The sequence below is a fragment of the Apostichopus japonicus genome, chromosome 18 (assembly GCF_037975245.1).
Source record: "Apostichopus japonicus isolate 1M-3 chromosome 18, ASM3797524v1, whole genome shotgun sequence".
Taxonomy (NCBI): domain Eukaryota; kingdom Metazoa; phylum Echinodermata; class Holothuroidea; order Aspidochirotida; family Stichopodidae; genus Apostichopus; species Apostichopus japonicus.
This window is the reverse complement of record NC_092578.1, coordinates 16654993-16680755: the sequence shown is the minus strand read 5'-3', so window position 1 is coordinate 16680755 and position 25763 is coordinate 16654993. Positions and strand designations below refer to the sequence as shown.

General features: G+C 36.7%; 2 protein-coding genes across 2 annotated transcripts; both read right to left on the bottom strand.

Annotated features, from left to right (window-relative positions):
- Positions 1-1358: 1358 nt before the first annotated feature.
- On the bottom strand, positions 1359-13924 carry LOC139959118 (proline rich transmembrane protein 1B-like). Its single transcript, XM_071956707.1, has 4 exons — positions 13747-13924; positions 11979-12052; positions 8264-8401; positions 1359-4238 (listed from the first exon to the last, which is right to left on the bottom strand). The coding sequence occupies exons 1-4, from the start codon at positions 13760-13762 to the stop codon at positions 4059-4061; spliced, it is 408 nt and encodes a 135-aa protein (XP_071812808.1). The 5' UTR covers positions 13763-13924; the 3' UTR covers positions 1359-4058.
- A 4625-nt stretch (positions 13925-18549) lies between these two features.
- LOC139959120 (proline-rich transmembrane protein 1-like) lies at positions 18550-25357 on the bottom strand. The gene is made up of 4 exons (XM_071956709.1): positions 25033-25357; positions 23069-23142; positions 22118-22258; positions 18550-20408 (listed from the first exon to the last, which is right to left on the bottom strand). Exons 1-4 carry the CDS (start codon positions 25046-25048, stop codon positions 20238-20240), a joined length of 402 nt encoding a protein of 133 aa, XP_071812810.1. The 5' UTR covers positions 25049-25357; the 3' UTR covers positions 18550-20237.
- Positions 25358-25763: the final 406 nt, after the last annotated feature.

Here is a 25763-nt window from a genome sequence, read left to right as displayed (position 1 = left end):
CCACAGATGTTTAAAGGGACAAAAAAATGAAAGAGGTCTAGAAATATAACCTGCACTGACAGCATTGTGTTTTAACAGTCTTACATCACATCACAAAAACCGCCCAAATTCATCTTTTAATCAACTCAAAAATGGTGCTTTTAAGGAGCAGTCAAGGTTTCATTTCCATTTAAAACACCAACAGTAGAAACAAGAACGTAATTCTCAGCGCTACTTGAAACCAAATGATGCCATTATCATGAGCTCTTCAAGTGTTACACATTTTCTTCTAAGACTTAACCAGAATGCAAAATTGCATTGTGTGTTCAATGACCTAACATGAGAGGGATTTTGTCATGGATCTGACGAAATGTATAGTGAGGGTGTACAACATACTTGATCTTAGTAATACAGTGAAAAGTAGTGTGATGTGACAAACAAGGAATCTACAATGACACAGACTGTCCTGAAATGACCATTGACCTCAAAAACAGGCTTTTGGACTAAATGTATAGAAACATCAACATACTAAATATGACATCTGTCCTTACTGAAATATTGTGTCAAAAATGGTTTCACAATCTGACCCCTGGTGAACTCAAACGACCATTGACCTCCGCCCACAACATTATGCTTCTTGTACTCAATGTGGTGCAATTACATACCAAATATGCGATCTGTCCAAGCTTCCCTTGCGATATTATGTTTAGGAAGGTGTGTTAGTGTAGAGACAGGAAAGGGGGGAGTAAAGTAAATATAAGGAGTTTATTGACTTCAAATGACCTTTAACCTCCACCAAAAGCAATAACCAGCTCCTTAATTTTGATATTGTTCATCTACAAACCAAATATGAGATCTGTCCAAGGTTCCCTTCTTGCAATATCATGTTTATAAGGCTTTCACGGTTTACCTTTTGTCCCCAAATGACCTTTGACCTCCACCAAAATCGATAGGCTTCTTTTACTCATTGTATGAGATCTGCGCAAGCTTCCACTATTGAGGTATCATGTTTACAAGGTTTTCACAATTTGAACCCTGGTGACCCCAATGACCTCCACCAAAAGCAATAGACTTCTTGTACTTAATGTGGTACTTCTACACACCAAATATGAGGTCTGGCCCATGCTTCCCTCCTTGAATTATCAGGTTTGTTTTCACAATTTGACCCCAAATGACCTTTGACCTCCACAAAAAACAATAGGCTTCTTATACTCAATGTGGTACTTCTACACACCAATATGATATTGGTGCGACCATCCCTTCTTCAGATATCGTGTTTAAGAGCTGGGCGTCAAAAATGTACACACATACGCCCTCATGAATGCAATGGTTTAATGTGTATCATCGAAAACAAAGAAATAACATCCAGGACAAAAATATAATTTCACCAGGAATTTTATTTTTTAGTAAAATAGAAAAATGTAGTTCACTAGAACTATAATGGATAAATTTCTTGACCTTACAAAGAGGTGATACATTTAAAAAAGAAGAAGAGAAAGTCATATTTCATTATGAAAGACAGAGGTTTTAACTCCTACTTTTGGGTTATAGTATTTCTTTCTTTTTTATAAATGTTTCTTGATCGAGATAGCAGTAAATGGCAGAACATAGTTTTTTCGTGTAGTAAGAACAGAGAGAAAAAATGATACAAAACTGGTCCAACTATGATAGTTTCATTTTTGTAATAAATAGAAACACTTACATAATCAGGGGGGTATGAAGCTTCCCAAAAGTGGGGGGGGGCACAACATCAGAGGGGCACTTTCTCGTTCCACAACCACCACTGGTTATGCTATAAACCAATACCCACCGGCCATGTCACTAAAATATATATGATGTGTTAGTATGCTATCAATATTATTATGTTGCATGTGACTCTATCAACCTACATCTGTACTTCTGTCCATCCATAATTTAGAACTTTCCAAAAAGTTTCCTCCTGTGTTCATTCCTTGAACAAAAGTCTTTAGCAACCTCGGTTAAATCCTTAGCATGTACAATATAAAAATAAATAATTCAAATAAAACATTAAAATTAACAAAGGCTTAAGAAATCCAAAAGACAGTTCTTCATTAAAGGGGCACATTTTATATATGCCAGTAGGGCACATTTGCTATTTTGGAAAAAAGTGGGGATCACATGCCCCCAGTGCCCCCAGCTCCTACCCCCCTGTACATAATTGAATAATATTTTGCATTATCCATTTCATACTGAACTAACACTTATCAACACAAACTCCCCTGAAATGTTAATCAGAAGTTTGATTACATGTTTAAGCCGTTTCTGATATTACAAACCAATGGCAGTCTGTATTCTGAATCCAACTCAAGTGTAATGGAATCACAGAACCAAATAATGTATTGCGACCAGAATATCACTTATGAAAGCCTCAAAAGATCAAGCAAGATTTATGACAAAAACAATGAGACCATACAAAGAAGCTTATGTTTCTTCTTCAAAAGTAAGGGAAGCATTCTATTCTATGACAGTATTAAACTTGAAATCTCTCTCAAGAAAAAAAGTACATCAGAACTGAACAAAAACTTCACAAGGACGATTAGAAAGTATTCCTCTATATCAGACAAAAACAAATTCATGTTTTCTAATTTCTTAAAGGATTGGTTCAGTTGTCGTACATGTTTATGTTATATGAAAGAGGACAATACAAGAAACACAATGGTGAAAAAAATGTTCAAATATCTTTTTTAGTTATATAGATATTCAATTGTAAAGTTTCCTCAGATTGTGTAGAAACTGCTGAAATTTGACTTTGTTTTTTTCTCTAAATATTTTGTGAGATTTCATGATTTTCAAGCAAAAGATATGTCAGGAGATCTCATACTGTATTTGTCAAAGGAAGTATTTGAGATTAAACATCTGAAGAATTTTTTATTATATTTTTTTCAAATGTGTTAAAAATTGTAAATAATTTTTAAAGAAATATATTCACAAATGTTAAGGTAGTGAGGATGTGACATCACACCCTCACAGTAAGTCTTTCTACACCAGTCAATTTTGATATCTTCAAAGTGTCATATCTCCTTAACAGAGCATGCTATCATGGTAGTTTCTTCACTGTTCTTTTTGTGCTCTTTCATACAAAATAGACATGTCAAACACCTGAATCAATCCTTTAATGAGACGTAGGAAATGGTCTATATAAAGCTCTGCACTATTGTTCATTATTGTTGCATTTATATTTTATGATACATCTTCTCTCCTTATATAATACGTGTAATCAATCCTCCATCCAATCCACGAGACTACAAGAATCTCTACTTTGTCAAGACAAACGAATGAATCACTTTAATAGAAGCAATTGAAAACTACTGACGGTAATTTCAGAAGAGTACAAGATCACTAGAGCTAGAGCCAGAAATACTTATGTATTGCAATCAGTCTGCCCACTCTATCAATTCTCATTTTCGGAAATTTCTGGGGGAAAAAGTATATCTCATACTTTGAAAAATAGCTACATATATATATATATATATATATATATATATATATATATCTTTATGTAATTGAAATCGTAATGTTTTGTAAAATCCAGAACAGTGAAAAAACTTCCAGCCTCCATCGGGATTCAAAACCCAGCCCTCCAGCTTTATATGCGGACACCCTAACCAATAGGCTATGGACGCTGATTGTATGTCCAGAGGTTCGAAACCGGTAAGGAAGGTCGCAACTCCACTGTAGGCGTTTGTCACCTGTATCGAACAATGCTAGTTCTGTTTTGGTGATTTATTTGCCTTACTCTTGAGATCAAACATGAGTCTAACCAACTCAAAATTATTCGTGATTCCTAAAGCCGGATCTCGAAATATATATATATATATGTAAATATACATACATATATATGATTACAAAGAAGTAAATTCACATAAGTATTTTATAATTCTAGACAAATTATATGACAAAGAAAATTTAAGATACTCTGGGACAAAAGTTTCTTCACATATCAGGAAAACTGATAAAACCATTTCAGGCAACTTTTTGAATAATCTAAATCTTTATCTTATTACTTTTTAATTCAAAGCAGGAATATTTTAACAGTCACCAATAATCTACAAATTGAATCATGGTAACATTTCATCTACCCATTCGTGCACTATTTTCGGGTCAAAGATCACAACATATATGGCCATTACCAGGTTGATAACCAATCCTGTCCAAAAGGACGCGCACACACACCTGCGAGCTGAGGCGGAGCCCCATTCAGCCCTGTCCCAATCCCCAATACTGACAGCCCGAGCAACCTGGAGGTGAGAGGAAAAAGACAAATTGGTAAGAAATTCAGCAAAGCCAGCATTTTGTATAAGATCAACTGTTTTGCTGCAATTTTAGCAATGTACAAACTAATGACCTAATTTCAATCAAGCTAATTTACAGACATCTTTGTTCATAGAATGTTCATTTCAGATTTGCTGCAGGATCTCTCAGCCAGGGTTGCAAAACCTTCAAATAGTTTGCTTCATGCGGACGCAAGAGGAAGCAATCCCCAAGTAACACACTCACGACAAGGCCTATGCAAAGCATATGTAACGGGCACAACCCCCCCCCCCCCCCCCACCAAAATAATATGATGTGATATCAGACTAGGGAGATAGAGGGCATAGTTGCCCAAAAGTAAAGTTTTTGACTGTAGCAGGATCTCCGAAATAACATCTCTGACATTACTCTCTCGTTTTCAGGTAAGTATATGTCACCATACTGTCTGATATGTTGGTAGAGTAAGGTGAACAGAGTCCCCGATTACAGTGTGCTGTCCCCGATGAACAAGTGTCCCCGAAAAGGTCCCCGATTCGTCAAAATGTTCAAGAATTTCGAAAATATCCCACATTATTAGTAAAATAATTGTAAAAAACAAAATTTAGTCAAGTGTGCAGTCTCAGAAGGGAACTAACCAGTTTTTCAAGTGGGCCAGTGTAAAGTGGAATATGCTAGATCGATCTAGCCTAGCACTCTTCTTAAAGTAAGTAAATTGAATCTAAGAAAAAGCTACATTTTTGAAAATAAAATTGATTTAAAAAGTGCTTCTAAGTATCACCATTTTACATCTAAGCACCTTAGGCACTTGAAAATTTTCCAAAGACCCCTTTGACTCCTCCACCATATCAGTCACGAATAAATGTCCCTGATTCCAGTCAGGCAAATATGGTCACCTTATGGTAGAGGCAAAGTTTGAGATGAAGAAAAGGGTACATAGATTATGCCTCTTGTGTAATATTGTTTTTATAACAACATGAAACAATCAGTTTCAATTCATTCATAAATTGCTTTGTCTCGAAGGCCTTACGTTAGTTTAGTTTAGTAGAAAAAAAGGATCAGGAGAGACACCTCAAGTCCCCATCAAGGACCCTATAGGAGAGAAAAAAGATGAGTCCTAACCTACTGCTTATTAAACCTAACAACTATGTCCTCTTCCAGAAAACTGAAGTTCCTCTTGAGTATACCTAAAACTATAACCTGTTTTAGTAGCTTCTAGACAATGTTTAGAAGGTTGCAGAGATGAGTCAATGTAGATACCTAAGGCGGGAAAGACCTCATGTAACTCCTCACTATTAAGATTATAGGAATACTTTTGATTGCTACTACCAATATGCATCACGTTGCATTTATCAATATTAAAAAGCATTTGCCATCCCTGAGACCAGGACAAAACCGAATCCAAATCCATTTGAAATTTCTCAGAATCGCTTTTTGAAGAGACCTCAGAATACAATTTGATTTCATCAGCAAACTTCTTAGCTGTACACAAAATATCTTCATCAATGTCATTTATATAGGCAACAAAAAACAAGGGACCCAAAACGGACCCTTATGGAGCCCCACTAGTAACGTCCTGCCAAGAAGAAGCACAGCCTTTAATTACCACCAACTGTTTCCATATTACCTAGCCAATTCTCGATCCAAGATAGTAAATTCCCATTGACACCCATACACTTCAGCCTAAGTAAAAGACGCTGGTGGGGAACTTTATCAAAGGCCTTCTGGTAGTCCAGGAGCACAACATCTACAGACTTCTGCCTATTTAGTGAGCTTGTTACATCGTCCATAAACTCAAGAATATTTAGTGAGACAAGACCTTTCTTGACATAAGCCGTGTTGAGACTCTGACTGACTACTGTAGTGACTGACCATAGACTTTTTAACAATAGACTCCATGACCTTACAAAACATTACTAGTGAAACTAACGGGCCTGTAATTACAGGGCTTAGACTTATCACCCTTCTTGAAAATTGGGGTAATATTAGCACATCTCCAGTCGTTAGGAACATATTTAACCTTCATTCATAAATTTACTAAAAACCAATGAGAGTGGAATTCAGAAATGGTGTGCAAAAGCCTTCAACAAATGCGGATGAATTGCATCAGGTCCAGAAGCTATAGAAACATTTAGACAAAGCAGCTCCTTTAAGACAACTTCATCCGAAAATAAGACCGTATCCAGTTTAGACCTATCACTTTCCCCCTGAAAATCTGGAATACTACTCATATCTTCCCTTGTAGAAAACCAACACAAAATAGTTGTTCAAATGATCTGCAAGATCCTGACTATCAGTAACTATTTTATCTGCATGTGGTGCCCTAAGTGAAACAAATGCATCTTTAACTTTCTGCTTTGACCAGCTGACATAAGAAAAGAAGGCCTTTGGGTTATTCTCAATATTTAAGGCAATGTTATTTTCGAAATTCTATTTTGCATCAGAGACTTAAGCATTCTACCTTCAGCTGATGAATTTTGAACTTGACCAAAAGAGATTCAGAATTAGTCCTCCTAAATAATATGTGTGCACTCAAATATATTAATATTCAGTCTTGTTGACACATATATGACAAGAAACACTGATGGTAGGAAGTTGTAGTTGAATTTCTTTCTAAGAGTATCATGTATATTTGAATCATTCTTTTGATCACAAAATGTTATGAGTTATGACAATTTAGGAATTTTGTGGGAGCTAACATCTCTGATACTGAAAAGGATTTTTCATCTCACAGTATGTTTGTTCTCTCCACTTGGAGAATTGCTAAAGTAAACTGTACATTCACACCACAATAATTTCTTCATCGCAAACATGCATAAATTTTTGCAGTCCCTTTGACCACATGCTTCAGTTAAATTTTTTGTGAGTGTAAACTATATACTTCATCAAAAGTAGCCATTGGTGCCTGAGTTTTAATCGACATTGTGTAAAAAGTTATTTACCTACTGTAATAGGAGAGGAGTCGAAACTGGCTGGGGTTGGGCCAACTTGCTTATAGTGGTTGGGGGAAAAAGAACATTTTGTTCAACTTTGAATAAAACTTTGGATAAAATTGCTTTGGGTAAGTTCTGTAAATGGTTAACTTACGACAGAGGCTCATAAACGTTGCAAGTAAAACTAGACCTATTAGGGGGCGTGTTTTTGTGTCATTGAGATCTATACGTCATATTTTCTACATCATTTATGGACCTCAAAATTAAATCAGTTAAAAGTGTGTTATATATTCTTGCACATTCTCTCTAGGCACTCGTTTGACTTTACATTGGTTTCTGACAATCACAGCTTGTTCATAGCCCATAACATTTTCATAGACGCTATGTAAAGGGAGTTGTATACCACCGTGAACAGTAGTGTGCAGTGCATGATGCCTAGGCCAGCATAGATGGAAACTAGTCTGCGGCAAAACTTTCCTGCTTCAATTTTTTTTTCTTTCTTTTTTTTTCTTAGTTAATCTGCTTCAAAATTTAACAGTAATTTTGTTGTTGTAAACTATTTACAGCTTACATCATTTGATTTTTTTTTTCGTGCACATTATAGACCAATCACTAAAGGCATTTGTTGCACACAAGCCAATGTCTAATTGTCAGGGATCATTATAACACAGAGTTGTGCATTCCTGTAGGGTATTTTAAAGTGAATGCTTGCATGGGGGACTGTGGTGACACAACTTTTTCTGAGCCTGATGCAAACATTTTAGAGACGTTGCGTCAGGCGGATGCAACTCTTAAAATCCTGGTAACTATACTGCTCAGTCTATATACTTGTGCTTACAGTAGTATTCTAGCCATCTGTAACCCATCCTTGCACCGGTCCCATTGATTTTTACTCATACTCTGGAGCATCCAGTATAGGTAACAGCTCAAAATATATTGTACACATAGTCATATTTTAGAGCCTTATCTGCTTAAGTCCAATGTCTTTGATAATCACAACTATGCCAATGACGACTTCTGGTGACCCATTCATCTATTAGCCAATCGATATTATACCATCATGTCTTACTTTCTTAACTTACATAGGATGACATCAATATAGCGGCGATGCCAATCGGCCAGCAACAGAAGAAGGTCACCAAGATAGCCTCAACCAAATAGTCCTTTGGGGGATATCTCCGTTCTAGGGTGAACCTTTGTATTGCTGGAAGAGCCTCGGGCTATGGAAAGAAAAAAAACAAAAGGAAAAATGCAAAGATTACAGGGGAAATTTCGTTTACAACAATTTGACCTTGATGACTATATAAATGATTCATTGTCCGCATACTAATGTTTTTCTATTGATAATGTGCTTTAGTTCAGAGAATCTGATTATACAACCTGAGTACTAGACTAGGAAGTCCAATCACATGAACCGATAGGCCACTGATCGTTTAATAATTTCTCAAAACTAGAGATGTAACCAACGACGAAGGAACTTTGTCTGAATCATGTAACAAAAGTTTAATTTTGGACTCAAATTTGTCATTGGCAAGAACAAGAATGTACTGTGCAATGCACACTCTGCAACATATACCTATACCACCTAACCATACTTATTTGTTGTACTTATGTCCCCAATTCTTGAGAACATTTTGCACAACTCAATGGATACTATTTCTAAAAGGGATTCTCACAGCTAGGAAATTTTTAGAGGGCGGGCCAATTTCATAGGTTTCGCTGGTACACCGTTACTCCACTTTCTGACTTGGTCACGTGATACGGTATATGTAATGTACTGCCATTGTACAGTGTTTATCCTTTGTATGTAATTGTAAGTAATGTATAGCACAGTTTCATGCAGTGTAAGCATAACACAAGTACATGTTTATTGCGGTCGTCGCGCTGTGTACGTTGCAATACTTGCAAGGAGGATGGTACTGCTCGTTACATTGATACCATCGTAAATGTTTGGCCTGGCTGTCTTTCATTCGGGATCAATCCTGTCGATCATATACTTTGTATGGTCTTAATGAATTTCAGCATATCATAAGCATATCTGAGTGTTCTGCAAAGAAAGGGCCGTATCCGGTCACTAAATGCGGGTCGGCCAGTGGAAGGCCCAGGTTGCTTTACTGTGGGTCCGATGCCAAAAGCAGTGAGCGAAAAAGGGACAGAGAAATGTAGGCATTAAAAGTGTACTTGAGCTGGTGCTATGTGGACTGGGTCTCCAAAAACGATCTACTTGAACAAAGATCGGGGTACGACACAATGACCAATGCTGCTTCCAATTGACATTTACGCGTAGCAAATTATGCTAATTTGTTATATATATATTTACTATTTGGTTACAGTATACTGTTTACCTGCCGAAGTGTTTGGTCTACTGTAGGCTTCCTTGTTGTTCAATACATCCATGCTAGGCCTACTTACTGCTGTAGCCAAGCCTAGGCCAAACTTCTTTTATGAATGAATGAAATGAAATGAAATTAAATTATTTTTTTTGAGTGAATGAAAAAAATTTATGAATGAAAAAAATGTCAAATTGAGCTTTGGTGCTCAAGTTTTCAGTTTGAAACAGCTATATTGACCAATAAATTACATTATAGCTATGTACACAAACATGGCAACCAAATGAATGGTTTCTACACTATAATATAATAGATGAAGGAATAACATGCATACACACAATTAGTTGCATCGGTCAAGGTTCAAGGTGATGCCAGGAGTCCATCAAGAATTAAAAATGGTTCTGTGGCATGTTTGTTGTTTACTATTGAAGATTGAAACTCCTGTACACTCCATTTTCATCATACAAACAACAACTTGCTCAAGTGTGAAGTTTATGCCTTGGGTAATATATAATCACTTCTTCTTTCCTCCTTAAACATAACTAGGTTTTATTATCAGGTAGCTGCTATATGAATATTCAAGTATTTTACAACCTAATAAATTGAAAAGAAAAGGCTTCAGGTCATCTAAGAATTTCAACTCTTAAAATTCTGATTTTAATTAATGCAACAGAAATGCACAGCACAGAAATGTAACAGTAAACATTGAGGTACAAACTGCATGTGCATATTCAAGAAGAAAAACTGACGTACACCACTGTGTGTGAGATCAATTTAACCTAACATATAATGTCATGTCATGGAGTGTTGACGAGGTACTCTTACTTGCAGCTATTACAGTAGGTGATAAAAACAGTTTCATTTGGTGCTCTCATGATAACTCCAGTGGCAGATGGAGATAGGGCAGTGGTACATATGTTTGCAATGCAGGGAAAGTTATAGGGTCTTTGAAGTTTTGTCAAAGTTTCTTTCGAATGTAAAGCTACTATACTTATCATGGAAAGGTTCACGAAGGAGGCATGGCGACCCCTAGCCTTATTTGGGTATCAGTTCCTGCATTCCTGATTTGGAACAATGCCCGGGCTATGGACCTATCAGGTACTGCTTACGCTATAGTTAGGTAATTCAGTATTGTTACATGATGTTGTACACACATTGATGGGCTACCATAAATTAATCATATATCCAAACTTTGCTGATTATTTATCATGCAGTATTAGGTTGATTTTTTCATGTGGATCGCAAGCAACAAAACTAAATAAGTACGCACACTTAATCTATTACTATTTATCTATCAAAAAGGTACTTTAAATGTAATGGACGAGAGCAATTTATCACAAAGTAGCGATGCGAATATTTCAAGTGCTACAGATCCCTCGGTCTGTAGCAGCTGTCTAACGACATACCAGTGCTTGCCCCTGTCGCATGGAGGATTTGTTTTACTCGGACAAATACATTGGCTCATAGCCAATCGAAAATTTGCATACAGCTAGCACCATTGTGAACAAGCGGAAAAATTGCTCGCACAAAGCACACAGTACAGTATGCCTATAGGATACGCAGAACTGAGATTGATGGATTGAAATCTCGGACACATGAAAACTTTGCGGTAATGGTATCCAGATCCATATCCTGTTTATAGCTAAGGATTAGTATGCCACATTAAAGGAATGAATCTGACATTGCCTCTATAAGCAGAGGACGGCATCTATTTATTTTTTAATTGGGGAATACATCAATTGAGACAAGATTAACTGATAGAATACCTGTAAGGGTCATATTGGTTACAATTTGCTACCAGATGTAGACCTCTATTCTCTGTACGATTTTACCTGATACAATTGGGTCGTATCTGTGAAATAATCAACTTTAACAAAAGATGTCAACAACTAATTGTTATTGTTAAGGGGAGGGTGCGATGGCAGGGCTAAGGGTATTGGTCAGGAGGGGCGCGAGAATGGTCTGTAGGGGTGCTTTCGACACTATCTAAGCGGAGCGCCACCACAGGTTGACGCGTAGAGTACAGAAATTTTTTGAGTAAAGATACTCCCTAGATCTCCAGAAATGACCCTTTCCGGGCCTGGCTAATTTGCAGATAAACGAAGAATAAATAGTTGTCATCGCCAAATTACACCAACAAAATGTGACAAATGTCAATAGGTAGATGAGAGCGCAATAAAAAAGTCAATGATGGCGAATAATTAAAACGTGGTAAAGAGCTGAAAAGGGCGCCAGCAGTCCATTTGAGTCCATCAGGGGGGGCATCCGCCCCCCTGACTGTATGGACGCTCCGCTACTGGGAGGGTGTGATATAGGGCAAGGAATGATATCAAACATGAGGGGTGCAACATCAAATTTGCTTTTGGTGGCCTGAGTGTCATAAAACCATGGAAATAAGGCTGGAATAAATTCTATATTTACATAGCAAGAATGGATTGAAAATATTAGACAACTTTTTTCTATTTACCTCAGTATCGTACTGTGGAGGATCATCGTGATAGGGTTCTTGGTCATCAAGCAAATGAACCTCTGCTTCATTGGCTAGGGGAAAAAAAGGAGGGGAAAAAAACATTCATTTGTTCAAATAACATCCAACAAAGCTACAGGATCTTTATGAGGCATACACACAGATGTTAAGTAGATAGAGTACTGTTGTGTAAATTTAAGGTTACATACTAAACAAAGGAATATGAGGTAAGAAGGTGGCTACACTGATCAAACTCAGACTTTTCAACTGGAATTTAAAGGTAGAGTACATTTATCTTTCACAACCGTCTAAATGTCATATTATGCAGTTTTGGTCCATGAGGTTTTATGATGTAATATCACAGAAATAGAACTTACAAACAACAACGGATTATTTGTTTGTTTCCACAAATTTGCTTTCAAAATGATATATGATGAGCTTCACAATACAGTAAATCATAATTATACTGGTCAAATCTGCTTAACAAATCCATATCTTCTTAAATCAAAACTATTCAAAAGACATCATTGGTGATTATACATATATGTCAGAGTTGGCTGCTGCTAATACTTTGGTTAACAGTCATCTCACAATGCTTCCTACTACTACCATTTGCTAACAAACACAGAACCAGCATGTGAATGGCATTGTGTTTAATTGATCTATTAAGTTAATAAAAAGAAACCACTTATTTTAAATGAATCTGACGTAATGTATAGTGAGGGTATACATGTTTACAAGGTTTTCACAATTTGATCCTTGGTTACCACAAATGACATTTGGCTTCCACCAAAACAATAGGCTTCTTGTACTCCATGTGGTACTTCTACACATCAAATATGAAATTGGGCTGACCTTCCCTTCTTGAAATATTGTGTTTACAAGGTTTTCACAATCTGACACCAAATGACCTTTGACCTCCACCTAAAACAATAGGCTTCTTGTACTACATGTGGTACTTCTAAACATCAAATATGAAATTGGGCTGACCTTCCCTTCTTGAAATATTGTGTTTACAAGGTTTTCACAATTTGACCCCTGCTGACCTCAAATGACCTTTGAACTCCACCTAAATCAATAGGCTCATTGCACTCAATGTGGTACTTCTACACATCAAATATGAAATTGGGGTGACCTTCCCTTCTTGAAATATTGTGTTTACAAGGTTTTCACAATCTGACCCCGAATGACCTTTGACCTCCATCTAAAACAATAGGCTTCTTGTACTCAATGTGGTACTTCTACACATCAAGTATGAAATTGGATTGTAAACAGCATTCAACGTCAATTGATGTATACTTAGGCCTACACTACAGTTAGCTTATCAAATAATGTGTCAATTTAGGCCAGGGTAGCCTAGGAGTAAGAAAGAACTTGACATGGCGGACATTTTGTGGTCAAATTCTGATCAACTGTGCGTTGCGTAGCCTAGGCACAGAACAATAATTATTTTGAGATCATAACATGTCTGAGGTACAACACATATGAAAAACAATACAGTTCAGTGGTTTCGATTTTTCGTTGATAGATATCGTTCATCGTCAAGTATGACTATGAGCCCACCATGCTACACTAGACTAACGTTCGGCCGACTGTAACATAATTACGTCTATGACATTGCCTCTGAAGATCTTGCTACGATCGAAACGTCCAGGCCCTCTTACTTTTACACATTGAGTAAAGAGGTAAAACTCAAAGCTAACTCTAAGTCTATGCCTGCAATAAAATACTTCAACCTAAATTGTAAAAAAGATTAAAAGGACATTACCGTACTGGTTCTGCATTTTCAAGTTTCAAGTTAGTACTGATGTGTTGTTATAACAAAGTTAAATGGATGTGTGCCGAGAGATTGGCTTCGGTCAGCTTGCGTGTCTACAAGCCTCCATGGCTTCTTTCGTGAGTTCCTGCTTGCGGAAATATCATATATACATAAATATACATACAAGTGGCTATTCTTACAACTGTTTGTAAGAATAATTTCCGATTACGCATGCGCAGTTGCTATCTTTATGACGAGTACTATTTTTTACGACCAGGAAGCGAGATTTTTTCCCCAGCGCGGTAAAGGCCATCATTTGCATACCTCGCTTCTCATTGGCTGCAGTCTTGCACTGTTGATGCTGGGAAGTTCTTGCTTACGCTATGCGTGTGTGTATGTACATGAACATACACGTGCAAGCAGTGGGTCGTGATCAGTGTTACCAGAGTTAGCGTTTTTACACTAGATCTAGCGTTTTTAGTCATTTGTGGGGTTCTAGCGCACGTTTTTTCTAATTTTGGTAATTCTACCGTTTTTTGCCTAAAACTAGTTAAATTTACCAAAAATTGACCACTTTTCAGATTTTTTAGAAAAAATTCTTACTTGGAGACCTATCTAAATTTATTTTGAGTATTTTTGCCCAATCTTCGGAATTTCCTACCGAAAATTTCCATATTTTTTTCAAATTTTCTGGGTCAGACTTTCACTCAAATCAACTATTCAAAATCTATTTTGTGATCGGTGACCATTCATCCTACGAATCTGTGCTAAATTGACTCCAAACAGCACGAATGTTAGGGAAACTACCATTTAGCGTTTTCTAGGGTTTTATTTTCGCAAATCTAGCGTTTTTTTGTCAACTGTCGCTGGTAACACTGGTCGTGATTCGCATACACGTACTGTATGAGCTGGCCACTGTGTTGAGACAACGTTGTTAAAAAATTTGTTAAAATGTTTTTTATTTGCTTTTGCGCGGACTTGTTTGTGTACATTTACATCCATAAGTTCGTAAAACAATACTGCGACCATGGACTGTGAGTGTACACGTCTCATTGTAGATGACTGTCCTTCTTTGAAGATAATGGTTACTTAGGTTGATGATCCAAAACTGAACAGCCAATATATCGAATTAGTTAGTTTTGACGAGGGTGAAGCTTCGAAGTGATGGTGAAACTTGCTGCACATGGTACTGCGATGGGCAATATACGCAGATAAGTACCAGTCGTTTGATTGCTTCAAAACTGTTTAAAAACATTGGACAGCTTGACCGTTTCTGGTTGACTATTAACTTGGGATGCTTTTAATCTTTAAACTGATAGACTCTTAATTCTGAGCATAGACGTTGATTTGAATTTCAAATTCATGACTCTTTGAAACGGTTTATTATGACCCTTTGGCACGGTTTTCAGATACTATACTACGAAATCTAGGCCTAGTATTTATTCATGCATGTTAGTAGTACCACTGCCACTGTGGATTACAGTTATTGAACACAGAAATTGTCTTACGTTTATATTATATGGTGCTTTTTTTGTATCATCTTCAAACTGTTCCGGTTTGATTTAACTTCTTTTAATTTACAGCAACAGAGTTGTGCGATACATAACCACAGACCCTCTACACCCGTGGCATAACACACCGACAAATAAAATAACTCTACTCAAACGCGTACCATTGTACAATCTGCTGCTAGACTGTTTTCTTTTTTGAGTGTAGCAAAGTGGCCTTGTGAAATGTGGTATGTGATGAACGATTCAGTGCATCAGCTGCTAGTTGATATTGCAATGAATCTTATGTATACGGACCCCAGCCAATGAGAAGCGAGGTATGCAAATGATGGCCTTTACCGCGCTGGGAAAAAAAAATCTCGCGACCAGGAATAATAATAATTTCCGGTTAGGGTTAGTGTTAGGGTTAGGATTGGGGTTTAGGGTTAAAGTTAGGGTTACCCCTACTACATGCGCAGTTGCTTTATTTACTTTACTGCGCTTGAATTCGCCTTTGTCGTAAGAATAATTTATAAATAATTGTTATGACTAGTCGTAAGAATAGCCACGGCCTTGTTATAAATATAAATTGTAGCCAACAAAAGGTTCAAGGTGGCATACCCCTGTTAGCGTCTATATCAATGCGCCCGAATGTTCTAGAAAAGTGCCAAAAAGCAGTAGGAGAACATCTTTTTTTTTGACCTGTTATCAATCAGGATCTGGTTTGCAGTGTGGCTTGCATGTTGTATGGACGTACATGTGGTGCAAAACTTGGGTCAATTGAGGCAATTTAGGCCTCCCAGGGGCAGCGAACGAAAATTGTTTACTACTGAGTGAAGCGGTTTGCTTACAAGTGACGAAAATTTTTAATACATTTCCAGATATAAATAATATCAAATTCAAAAATCTCGAATTCAATTCCAGATATTTCAAATATTGTTTCCCTAAGCTTCTTGATATCTAAATATCAATTTGAGATTCAAATACATCCGGCATTTGGCTTATTACCATAAGAGTCACTGATATATCATAGGTACATACGTAATAGCCAGATATAGATACAGTTTGCCTGGTGATTGAACGCCATTCATAAAATCTATTGGAAAATGCTTTTTTTCTCGTTAGAAAGAAGTTTTTTCGCTTTGTTGGATAACTTAAAGAACACGAAGCAATCAACCAGGTGAAGACAAAAAACATAAGTATATGTTGCTCCTGCACTCGCAATTCAGTTCTGAGAAATGCGGAACTCTACACCCTGCAGTAGTTTTCCATCTAAGACATGACATCCAACTCAAAAATTGATGATTTTTCTGTGTATATTTTCTGACAGAAAACTTAAATAATTTAAACATTGAGTCATGTATAGTCAATTAAACATTAAACTGTAATGGGGTTGATTTATCACCCCTCCTGTAAAATAACAAAGTGGCTATTCTTACGACTAGATTTCCGACTACGCATGCGCAGTTGCTATTTTTATGACCAGGAGTACTATTTTTATGACGAGGAGTAACAATTATTTCCGGTTAGGTTTAAGGTTAGGATTGAGGTTTAGGATTAGGGTTACCCCTACTACATGCAGGCGCGTAGCCAGGAATTTGCCAAGGGAGGGGCGAAACTGTAGCGTAGCACCACCATGGTTGGCGCGAAGCGTACAATAAATTTTGGCTGAAAATGCCTCCCAGATCGCTGGAAATGGCACTTCCCAGGCCTTGTTGGTTGCATCTTAGCATTTTCTCTTTTGAAAATACTAGCGATATCATAAAAACATTAAAAAAAATTTTTAAAAATATGCTCAAGGGGGGACGGCTGCCCCCTTCGCCCCCCCCCCCCCCCCTTGGCTACGCGCCTGACGATATGCGCAGTTGCTTTATTTACTTTACTGAATTTATTTAAATTTTATTGAATTTTACTGAATTTTATTTTTTATTTACTTACTTGAATTCGCCTTTGTCGTAAGAATAGTTTATAAATTATTGTTACAACTAGTTGTAAGAATAGCAACGGCCATTAAAAAAAAACTATTATGATCAACTTCTATACTATAATGTATTTGTTATTAGAGGGCGCGCGACGGTAATAACTTTGTTGCTGTATAACGCATAAAGACAAATCTCTACGTTATCGCCGTCTCCTACTTTACAGGTAAGTTTATGAATATTTATTGTAATTAAACAAACAATAAACTAATCATTAAATGTAAAACATGTTACTATTCTAACTAATGGTAAGTCAGAGTCAATTACTCTCAACTGTAGTAAATATCAGCAGTGGCGTAGGAAGGTACTTTTGAGTGGGGGGGGGGGCCTGAAGACAGATGGCCCGCCTGGGGGAGGGGTGCATTTTCACCTGGCCTTAGATGCAATTTGGTGCTCCAAATGATATTTTTTCGCATTTGGAAATGAAAATGGGGTTTTCTGACTTGCGGAGCGGGGGGGTCGGAATGATACTTCCACCCCCCATATTTTTCACTGCCCCCCTCCCCGGTTCCTGCGCCCTTGAATATCAGGATAAAGTAAATCGTCGCTATTAGCAGACCTGATGTTAGTAGACCCCAGGAAGCGATGGTCGCCTGCACTTGTAGCCACTAAAACGTTGTATTGTTTGTGATATTTCATTATTAATTCAGCCTTTTCATTAGTTATTCTTATGATAATCCAGTGGTAGGGTGCTAAGAGGTTAATTTATGACATGTGTGTAATGACCTGGATGCAAAATTACGTGCTTACCCAGAATTAAAAGTCAATTCGAAAGTTATAAAAGTCAATTCAAAGGTTGTGGATGAACATGAACATACGGTTGAGCGCATGTTGCTATACATTGTCTGAGCATGCGCAGTAGATACTAATTAGGGGAATCCCTGTCTGTCATGTAATGTTCTGCGCATGCGCAGTCGGTATTATTTTATTGTCTACTTAGGAAATCCTCATTCTGGGACCGTCTGAACAGTTGTGTTATTAGTTTGTATTGTTTTGGGCTCATTTTACTAACGGATTTAGGGTAAAGTGCAATTTATTTTAGAAGTTTAACCATTGTTTATTCTTTCCACTGTTATCATGTGCGAAATGGAGACCGAGATAGAACGAGTCATGATAATAAATTTGTTGCTGTATAATGCCTAGCGGCAAATCTCTACATCATCGCTACAGGAGTATAGGATCCTGGCCATCCTGTTACAATATTAGTAATATTATATTACACAACTTTATCATCACTTTCAATGATCAGTTCATTTAATTACCATGAGCTATTCAAGTGTTACACATTTTCTTTTTTAAACTTAAGAAGCTCATATAAATTTCAAGAAATAACATCCAAGAGAAAATATATTTCCACCAGAAATTTTATTTTTAAACAACATCAAAATATGTAGTTCACTAGAAATATAATGGATAAATTTCTCAAGAAATAAAAAGAGGTGATACAGCTATAGTAAAGAGAAAAAGAAAAGAAAGTTATACTATACAGTGAGAGTAAATTCTTAAAGTACTTCTCATAAATATTATTTTTAAAAATGTTTCTTGATCAAGATAGCATTTAATGGCAGAACGTGGTTTTGCTGAGTTAAAAGAACGAAAGAAACAATGATACAAAACTGGTCCAACTATGATAGTTTAATTTTTTGGGGGTAATAAAATAGAAACTGGGGTACTATTGAATTACATTTTGCATTATCCATTTCATACTTAACTAGCATATACTTTTAAAGTCTATTATATTTTATATCTTATATAAAGTTGTCGGCCAGATGTTCAACTGAACTTAAACACTGAACCCATCCTCCACAGAGGCTCTAAGAGTCATAGTGGTCCCATATATTATCACAAGGTTTCCTATTTGAACGGTTTGAGTTTTCCTTTAATGTATGAGAATATATTAGCCTTTTACCTATATTCTCCAGCCCTGGCCTAGGGATGCAGCCCCACCTGCTACTCCCGACCCGACCACAAGGAAACATAAATAAAGCAACATTTTGTCAGCACAAACTCCCCTGTGAAATGTTAATCTGTAGTTTGAATACATGTTTAAGCCGTTTCTAATCATATTACAAACCAATGGCAGTCTGTATTCTGAATCCAACTCAAGTGTAATGAACCAAATAACCTATTGCAACCAGAACATCACTAAATGTAAGCCTCAAAAGATCAAAGCAAGATTTATGACCAAAAAAAAATCAGACCATATAAAGAAGCTTAGGTTTCTTCTTCAAAAGTAAGGCAGGCATCCTATTCTATGACAGTATTAAACTTGAAATCTCTCTCTCTCACTTTCAAGAAGAAACGGTACATCAGAACTTAGAAAGGACGTTAAGAAGAGATTCCTTTCATCAGACGAACAACAAATTAATGTCTGGAGTCTAGTGTTACTTCTTAATTAGAAATAGGAAATGGTCTATATAAAGCTCTGCACTATTGTTCATTATTCCATCCAATCCACGAGACTACGAGAATCTCTTCTATGTCAAGACAAATGAATCACTAAGAAGCAATTTGAAACCTACTGACGGTAATTTCAGAAGAGTACAAGATCACTAGAACTAGAGCCAGAATACTTATGTATTGCAATCTGTCTGCCCACTCTATCAATTCTCATTTTCAGAGATGGAAATTTCTGGGGGTAAAAGGAAATCTCATACTATGATAACTAGCTATATATGTATATATATATATATATATATATATATATATATATATGTTAACAAAGAAGTAAATACCATAGTTTTGGAAAATTCTAGACACATTATATGACATATGATAAAGAAAACTTAAGAAACTCTAGGACCAAAGTTTCTTCAAATATCAGGAAAACTGATAAGACTTTTTTGGTTTACTTCCGAAAAATCACAAATATGGAAAGGAGATGACTAGGTTTATCTTATATGCTTTATTCAAAACAGGAATAATTTAACCATGATTAATGATCTACCAATTGAATCGTGTTAAAGTATCATCTACCGATTCTTTCTTGTATTCCATATTCTACATCCACTATCTGATGAGAGCCTGTGTGGAGCTACTCCTCACTGATCAGATTAATGAGGAATACCACGTAGAGTGCACAGAGAAGCAACACCAACGCTAGGCAAGCCACTCCTAGCCACAGGCTCAGGCACACAAACTTGCGAGCTGAGACGGAGCTCCTCTCAGCTATGTCTCTATCTCCACGCCCAGCAGCCTGTTGAACCTAGAGGCAAGAGGAAAAAGCAATCCACAATATTTTTACAAATATTTTTACAAAAATTTCAACAAAAGAAAATTAAATTAATTTTCTTTAAATAAACAATTAAAAAAATAATAATTTGGTAAGAAATTGAGCAAAGCCAGCATTTTGTATAAGATCAAATGTTTTGTTGCAATTTTGAGCAATGTACAAACTACTGATCAATCTTCAATCCAGCTAACATACATATCTTTGTTTATAGTATTTTGTTTTCAGATTTGCAGTGAGTCTGCACTTGTGCTTAGTATTCCAGCATCTGTAACCCATCCTTCCACCCGTCCCAGTGGTTTTTAACCCATACTCTGGAGCATTTTGGAATCAAGTATAGGTAAAAGGACTGAGTCAGGTAGCAATAAGTCGGAACCGGGTACCCGATATCATCACCCGGTTGGGTAACGGGTACCCGAAACTCTGCACCGAATATTGAAAAAGACTCGCGGAACTACAGTAGCCAAACACAATGTCCATAATGGCAGATTGCTATGCCAGTCCTTACTTTACACCTCCGAAGTATTCATTTTCAATTTGATACTTCTGTTGAACATTATCAACATCTGTTGTTATCAACAGCTGAATTTCATGTTTTGACGTAAAATGAATAATAATGCAAATGCACATGAAATAAAGAAACACCTTGCAAAAAAAAAATATTTCCGAATGCTTCTTATACTACGATCCAGGTTTCGTTTTAGCAAGGGATTGCGCGATTTCGGTAATTTGATTTCAAATCTCACATGTCAAACGTTGCCAAGACGGGATTTCCTGTAATAAATTTCAGCTCTCAACTTGAATTAGACAGACATTACAGCTGTGCGCGTTAAGTGATTTATTGCTAAACGATCGCATCTGGAATAAAAGTTTAGTAAAAAGCCACTTGCGAGTATTTTTATGTAAGTTATCTTATCTATAATCCATCTTAAGATTTTTGGGCAAATGTTTGGGCAAATTTCCTTGCCAGTGTTTCCTTCTATGAAATAAATGGTAGCCTAACACCACATGCAGTCAACGGGAAAATCTTGCCTAACCATCAGTTTGCCAAAAAAAAAACACACACTTTGCATAGCCTTGTTTACAATTAGCTGGAAATCGGCAAAATTGTTTGGAAGGTATATGCTATGTATTTTACGTACTGTTCACTTTTGCGATGGAAATGAAGGTTTCAATTTGAGTAGTTTTCACCGATATAATATTTTCGTTTTCAGTGTTGAGTGATATTATCCACACATGAAAAAGAATCACTGAGAATGGCTAAAACTTGATATAGTTAGTAATTAAATCAACCATCTACACTACAAGAAAGTTATTTCATGAAATTAATCTTCCTTAGTCGCGTGTCTTGATTAATCAAATCATGCAGACCTACGAAATTATTGAAATCATGAAAGCACTCGCGTAGCAGTTATGTGACTTTTCCCTCAGAAAACAGGTACCCATTTGTGCGTTTTCGAATCGGGTACCCAAACGTTGGGTCGGGTACCGGGGTATCCGAGGTACAAGACTCAGGCCTAATAGGTAATAGCTCAAAATATAGTACACATAGTCATATTTTAGAGCCTTGTCTGGTTAAGTCCAATGTCTTTGATAATCACAAGTATGCCAACGACAGACTTCTGGTGACCCATTCATCTATGAGCCAATCGATATTATACCATCATGTTACTCTTTTAACTTACTTCCGATGCCTTGATGATAGCAACGATGCCAGTCGGCCAGAAACAGCAAATTGTCACCAAGAGTGCCTCAACGAAATAATCCCTTGGCGGATCTGTCAATGGTGGTTGTCGGATCATCACCTGTTGAGCAGGAAAGGACCCCTATGGAAAGAAAAAAAAAAGTGAAAATGGCAAGATTACGGGGAGAAATTTGTTTCACACCATTTTGGCCTTGATGACTATGTCATTCTTTGTCAACATACTAATGGCTATACAAGCCTATTGTTTTTCTATTGATGAAGTGTCTTAGTTTCTGAGAAACTAACTATATATACAACCCCTGGTCCAATCAATTGAACCGATAGGCCACCGATCGTTCAAAGTGTGTCATTTTCTCAAAACTAAGGATCTAACCTAGAATGAAGGAACTTTGTGCTAAATGGTCTTTACTTAGTAGTCTGAAGTTCTGAACCATGTATCAAAAGTTTAATTTTGGACTCAAATTTGTCACTTGGCAAGAACAATAAAGTACTGTGCAAGGTACACACTACAACATATCTATTCTACATAACCATTCTGTTTTACCAAAGACTTAATTTATGTTGCACTTATGTCCACCCATTCTTTAGAAATTTTGTACAACTCAAATTATGGAAACTGTTCCTAAATTAAGGGTCATATTAGTTTACAACTTGCTATTAGATATAGACCTCAATTCACTGTATGACTTACTTGGGTCGTATAAATTGGTGAAATTATCAACATTCACAAAAGATGTCAACAACTCGTTATTGGTAAGGGGAGGGTGTGATATAGGGCAAGGAATGATATCAAACATGAGGGGTGCAACATCAATAATTTGCCTTTTGGTGGCCTGAGTGTCATAAAACCATGGAAATAAGGCTGGAATATATATTGTATATTTACATAGCAAGAATGGATTGAAAAATATTAGACAACTCTTCTATTTACCTGAGGTGCATACTGGGGAGGTACATCCTGATAGGGAACTGGATTATCATGAACTGGAACCTTTACTTCGTTGGCTAGAAAAAGGGGGGAGGGGGGGGAGGGGAAGAGAAAGAACAACATTCATTTGATTGAATAACATCCAACAAAGCTACAGGATCTTTATGAGGCATGCACACAGATGTTAAATAGATAGAGGTACTGTTGTGTAAATTTAGGGTTACATACTAAACAAAGGAATATGAGGTGTGAAGACTCGCCCAAAAAGAAACGTCTAATGCCGGTAATCTGACTTAGTTTGGAATGAGGTGTAATAGAAGTGTTAGACACTACCATCAATCGCAGAAAATACACACACACAGCTTGCTACCATCGGTGGCCTAACTTTGGAATCCGTACCATATGAATGGGAAAGCTTACTTCGAATCGGCAGAATAAGGTTAGGGGTTAGAAAGAAGGGTTAAGGAGTAGGGTTAGGGGTTAGGAATTAGGGTTAGGAAGTAGGGAATATGGTTAGGGGTTAGGGAGTAGGGTAAGGAAGTAGGGAATAGGGTTAGGAAGTAGGGTCTATTGGTACGGATTCTAAATTAGTACCCCATCGGTAATTAGACACTAGTGTATACTAGTCAGTACATACAGCTGCGGTCAATACCCACAGCACAGTGTACAAACAATACAGCAATGGACATCTCAGGTCCAGCTGAAGATAACAAGGTATCACATTTCATTACTGTACTGTCTGCATTTTGTAGCGACACGAACAAAACTCACTTGCAAGCAATGGAAAGTTAACTTTTTCAGATGGCCAAATGCGGTTTGGGGCCAGTCTTCAATGCCTTTAAAGTTACAGTACATTTATCTTTCACAACTGTCTAAATGTCATATTATGCAGTTTTGGTCCATGAGGTTTTATGTAATATTTGTTCCTTAGAAACAGAATTTAGAAAACAATGGATTATTTGTATGTTTTCTGAAATTTGCTTTCAAAAGGATATGTGATGAGCTTCACAATACAGTATCATAAGTTAGTTAACCTGTTTGGTGACCAGGTATACCGGTCAAATCTGCTTAACGAATTCATCATATCTTCTTAAATCAAAACTATTTAAAAGATATCATTGGTGATTTTGTCATATTTGGCTGAGCTGCTATACTTTGGTTAATAACAGTCATCTCACACTGCTTCCTACTACCATTTGCTAACGAACACAGAACCAGCAGGTGAATGGCATTGTGTTTAATTGATCTAGGAAATTAATTTAATAAAAACAACATTTCATGAATTACAATTAATTGTAATTCATGAAATGTTGTTTTTATTAAATTAATTTGTCCCTTTATGTCATGTGTGTTCTTTGAAAATCTTTTGCATAGTAAACTTGGTAGCCTAGTTCTAGACCAAGGACTAGCACATGATGAGAGATTTCTGGGCCTCAACCCCCAGTCCCCTTACATAGTGACTGTGTATTGTGACGCCCGGAGGTGTGTCACGTTATCAACAGTGTTATCAAATGTTATCAACATCAACATCAAATGATAACAAATGTTATCAACAGTGTTATCAAATGTAGTAGTAACCTATCATCAGTCCATTTGAAAGAGAATTGATACCCAAGTCACTCATGATTGATCCTGCTTGGGCACAGATACATCAAACAACTTCACTGATAACTATGAACGTATTATTTCAGTAGTCTACTTGTGTTAGTCACATATTAGTGGTGCATCATAACACTAACATAGCAATGTTCAGTTAAGTTATTTAGTACTAGGCCTAGGCCTATTACTACTACTACTAGCCTTACGTTACTAATACTGTAGGCCGACTCTAGTTACTCTAACGTAGGCCTAGTAACGTTTATGTCACTGAGAAAACAGGTTAAAAACTCACAATTAACACTTATCCAATGCGTACAAGACAAATACAAAAACTTAAATTGTTAATAAAACTTGTAAAAGGAAATTACCGTTCTGGTTCTGCATTTTCAGTTATAAGTGTGTACTGATATGGTATCATTCATACGTTGCAACTAACAAATCTTCGGTTCAATGTTGACGTAGTACCAGCAGTTCGTACAGTCTCTGGTTTGTAAATTCTGAAGGTCATGCGATGACGTAATAAGATCTATGATGAGTCAAATTTCCAATAAATCAGGCGTTTGGCTTGCCATAAGGGTCACTAACAGCACAGGTAGGCCAACATAGGTAATAACCAGATATAGATACGGTTTGCTTTGTGATTGAACGTCAAGATTCATAAAATCTATTGGAAACTGCTTTTTCTCGTTAGGAAGAAGTTACAACATTTTTGCTTCGTTTGAGAACTTCAAAAACACGAAACAACCAACCACGCAGTGGAAAGAAACATTAGTATGTTGCTCCTGCACTCACAATTCAGTTCTGAGAAAAGCGGAACTCTACAGACTGCAGTAGTTTTCCAGCTAAGACATGATATTCAGAAATTGATGATTTATTATGTGTTTATTTTCCGGGAGATTAACTACAACTTACATAATATAATCTAAACCTTGAGTCTTATACAGTCAATGTAGTACTACAAGCTGGAAAGCTCAAGCTGGAAAGTTACTCTGTCAATGCTAGTCCAGTTTTGGCTACTTATTTCCCAGTATTTGATCGACATAACCCGCTGATCTACATTTATTCCAGGTATACAGATAAATATTTATATGGCCATATA

Excerpts from the sequence above, each read along its gene's own strand:
- LOC139959118 (XM_071956707.1), bottom strand. Across the intron at positions 8,402-11,978 it reads CTCCACAGTACGATACTGAG|CCCGAGGCTCTTCCAGCAAT; the intron begins GTAAATAGAAAA and ends TTCTTTCCATAG. Across the intron at positions 4,239-8,263 it reads CTATATTGATGTCATCCTAT|GTTGCTCGGGCTGTCAGTAT; the intron begins GTAAGTTAAGAA and ends TCTCACCTCCAG.
- LOC139959120 (XM_071956709.1), bottom strand. Across the intron at positions 22,259-23,068 it reads CTCCCCAGTATGCACCTCAG|GGGTCCTTTCCTGCTCAACA; the intron begins GTAAATAGAAGA and ends TTCTTTCCATAG. Across the intron at positions 20,409-22,117 it reads CTATCATCAAGGCATCGGAA|GTTCAACAGGCTGCTGGGCG; the intron begins GTAAGTTAAAAG and ends TCTTGCCTCTAG.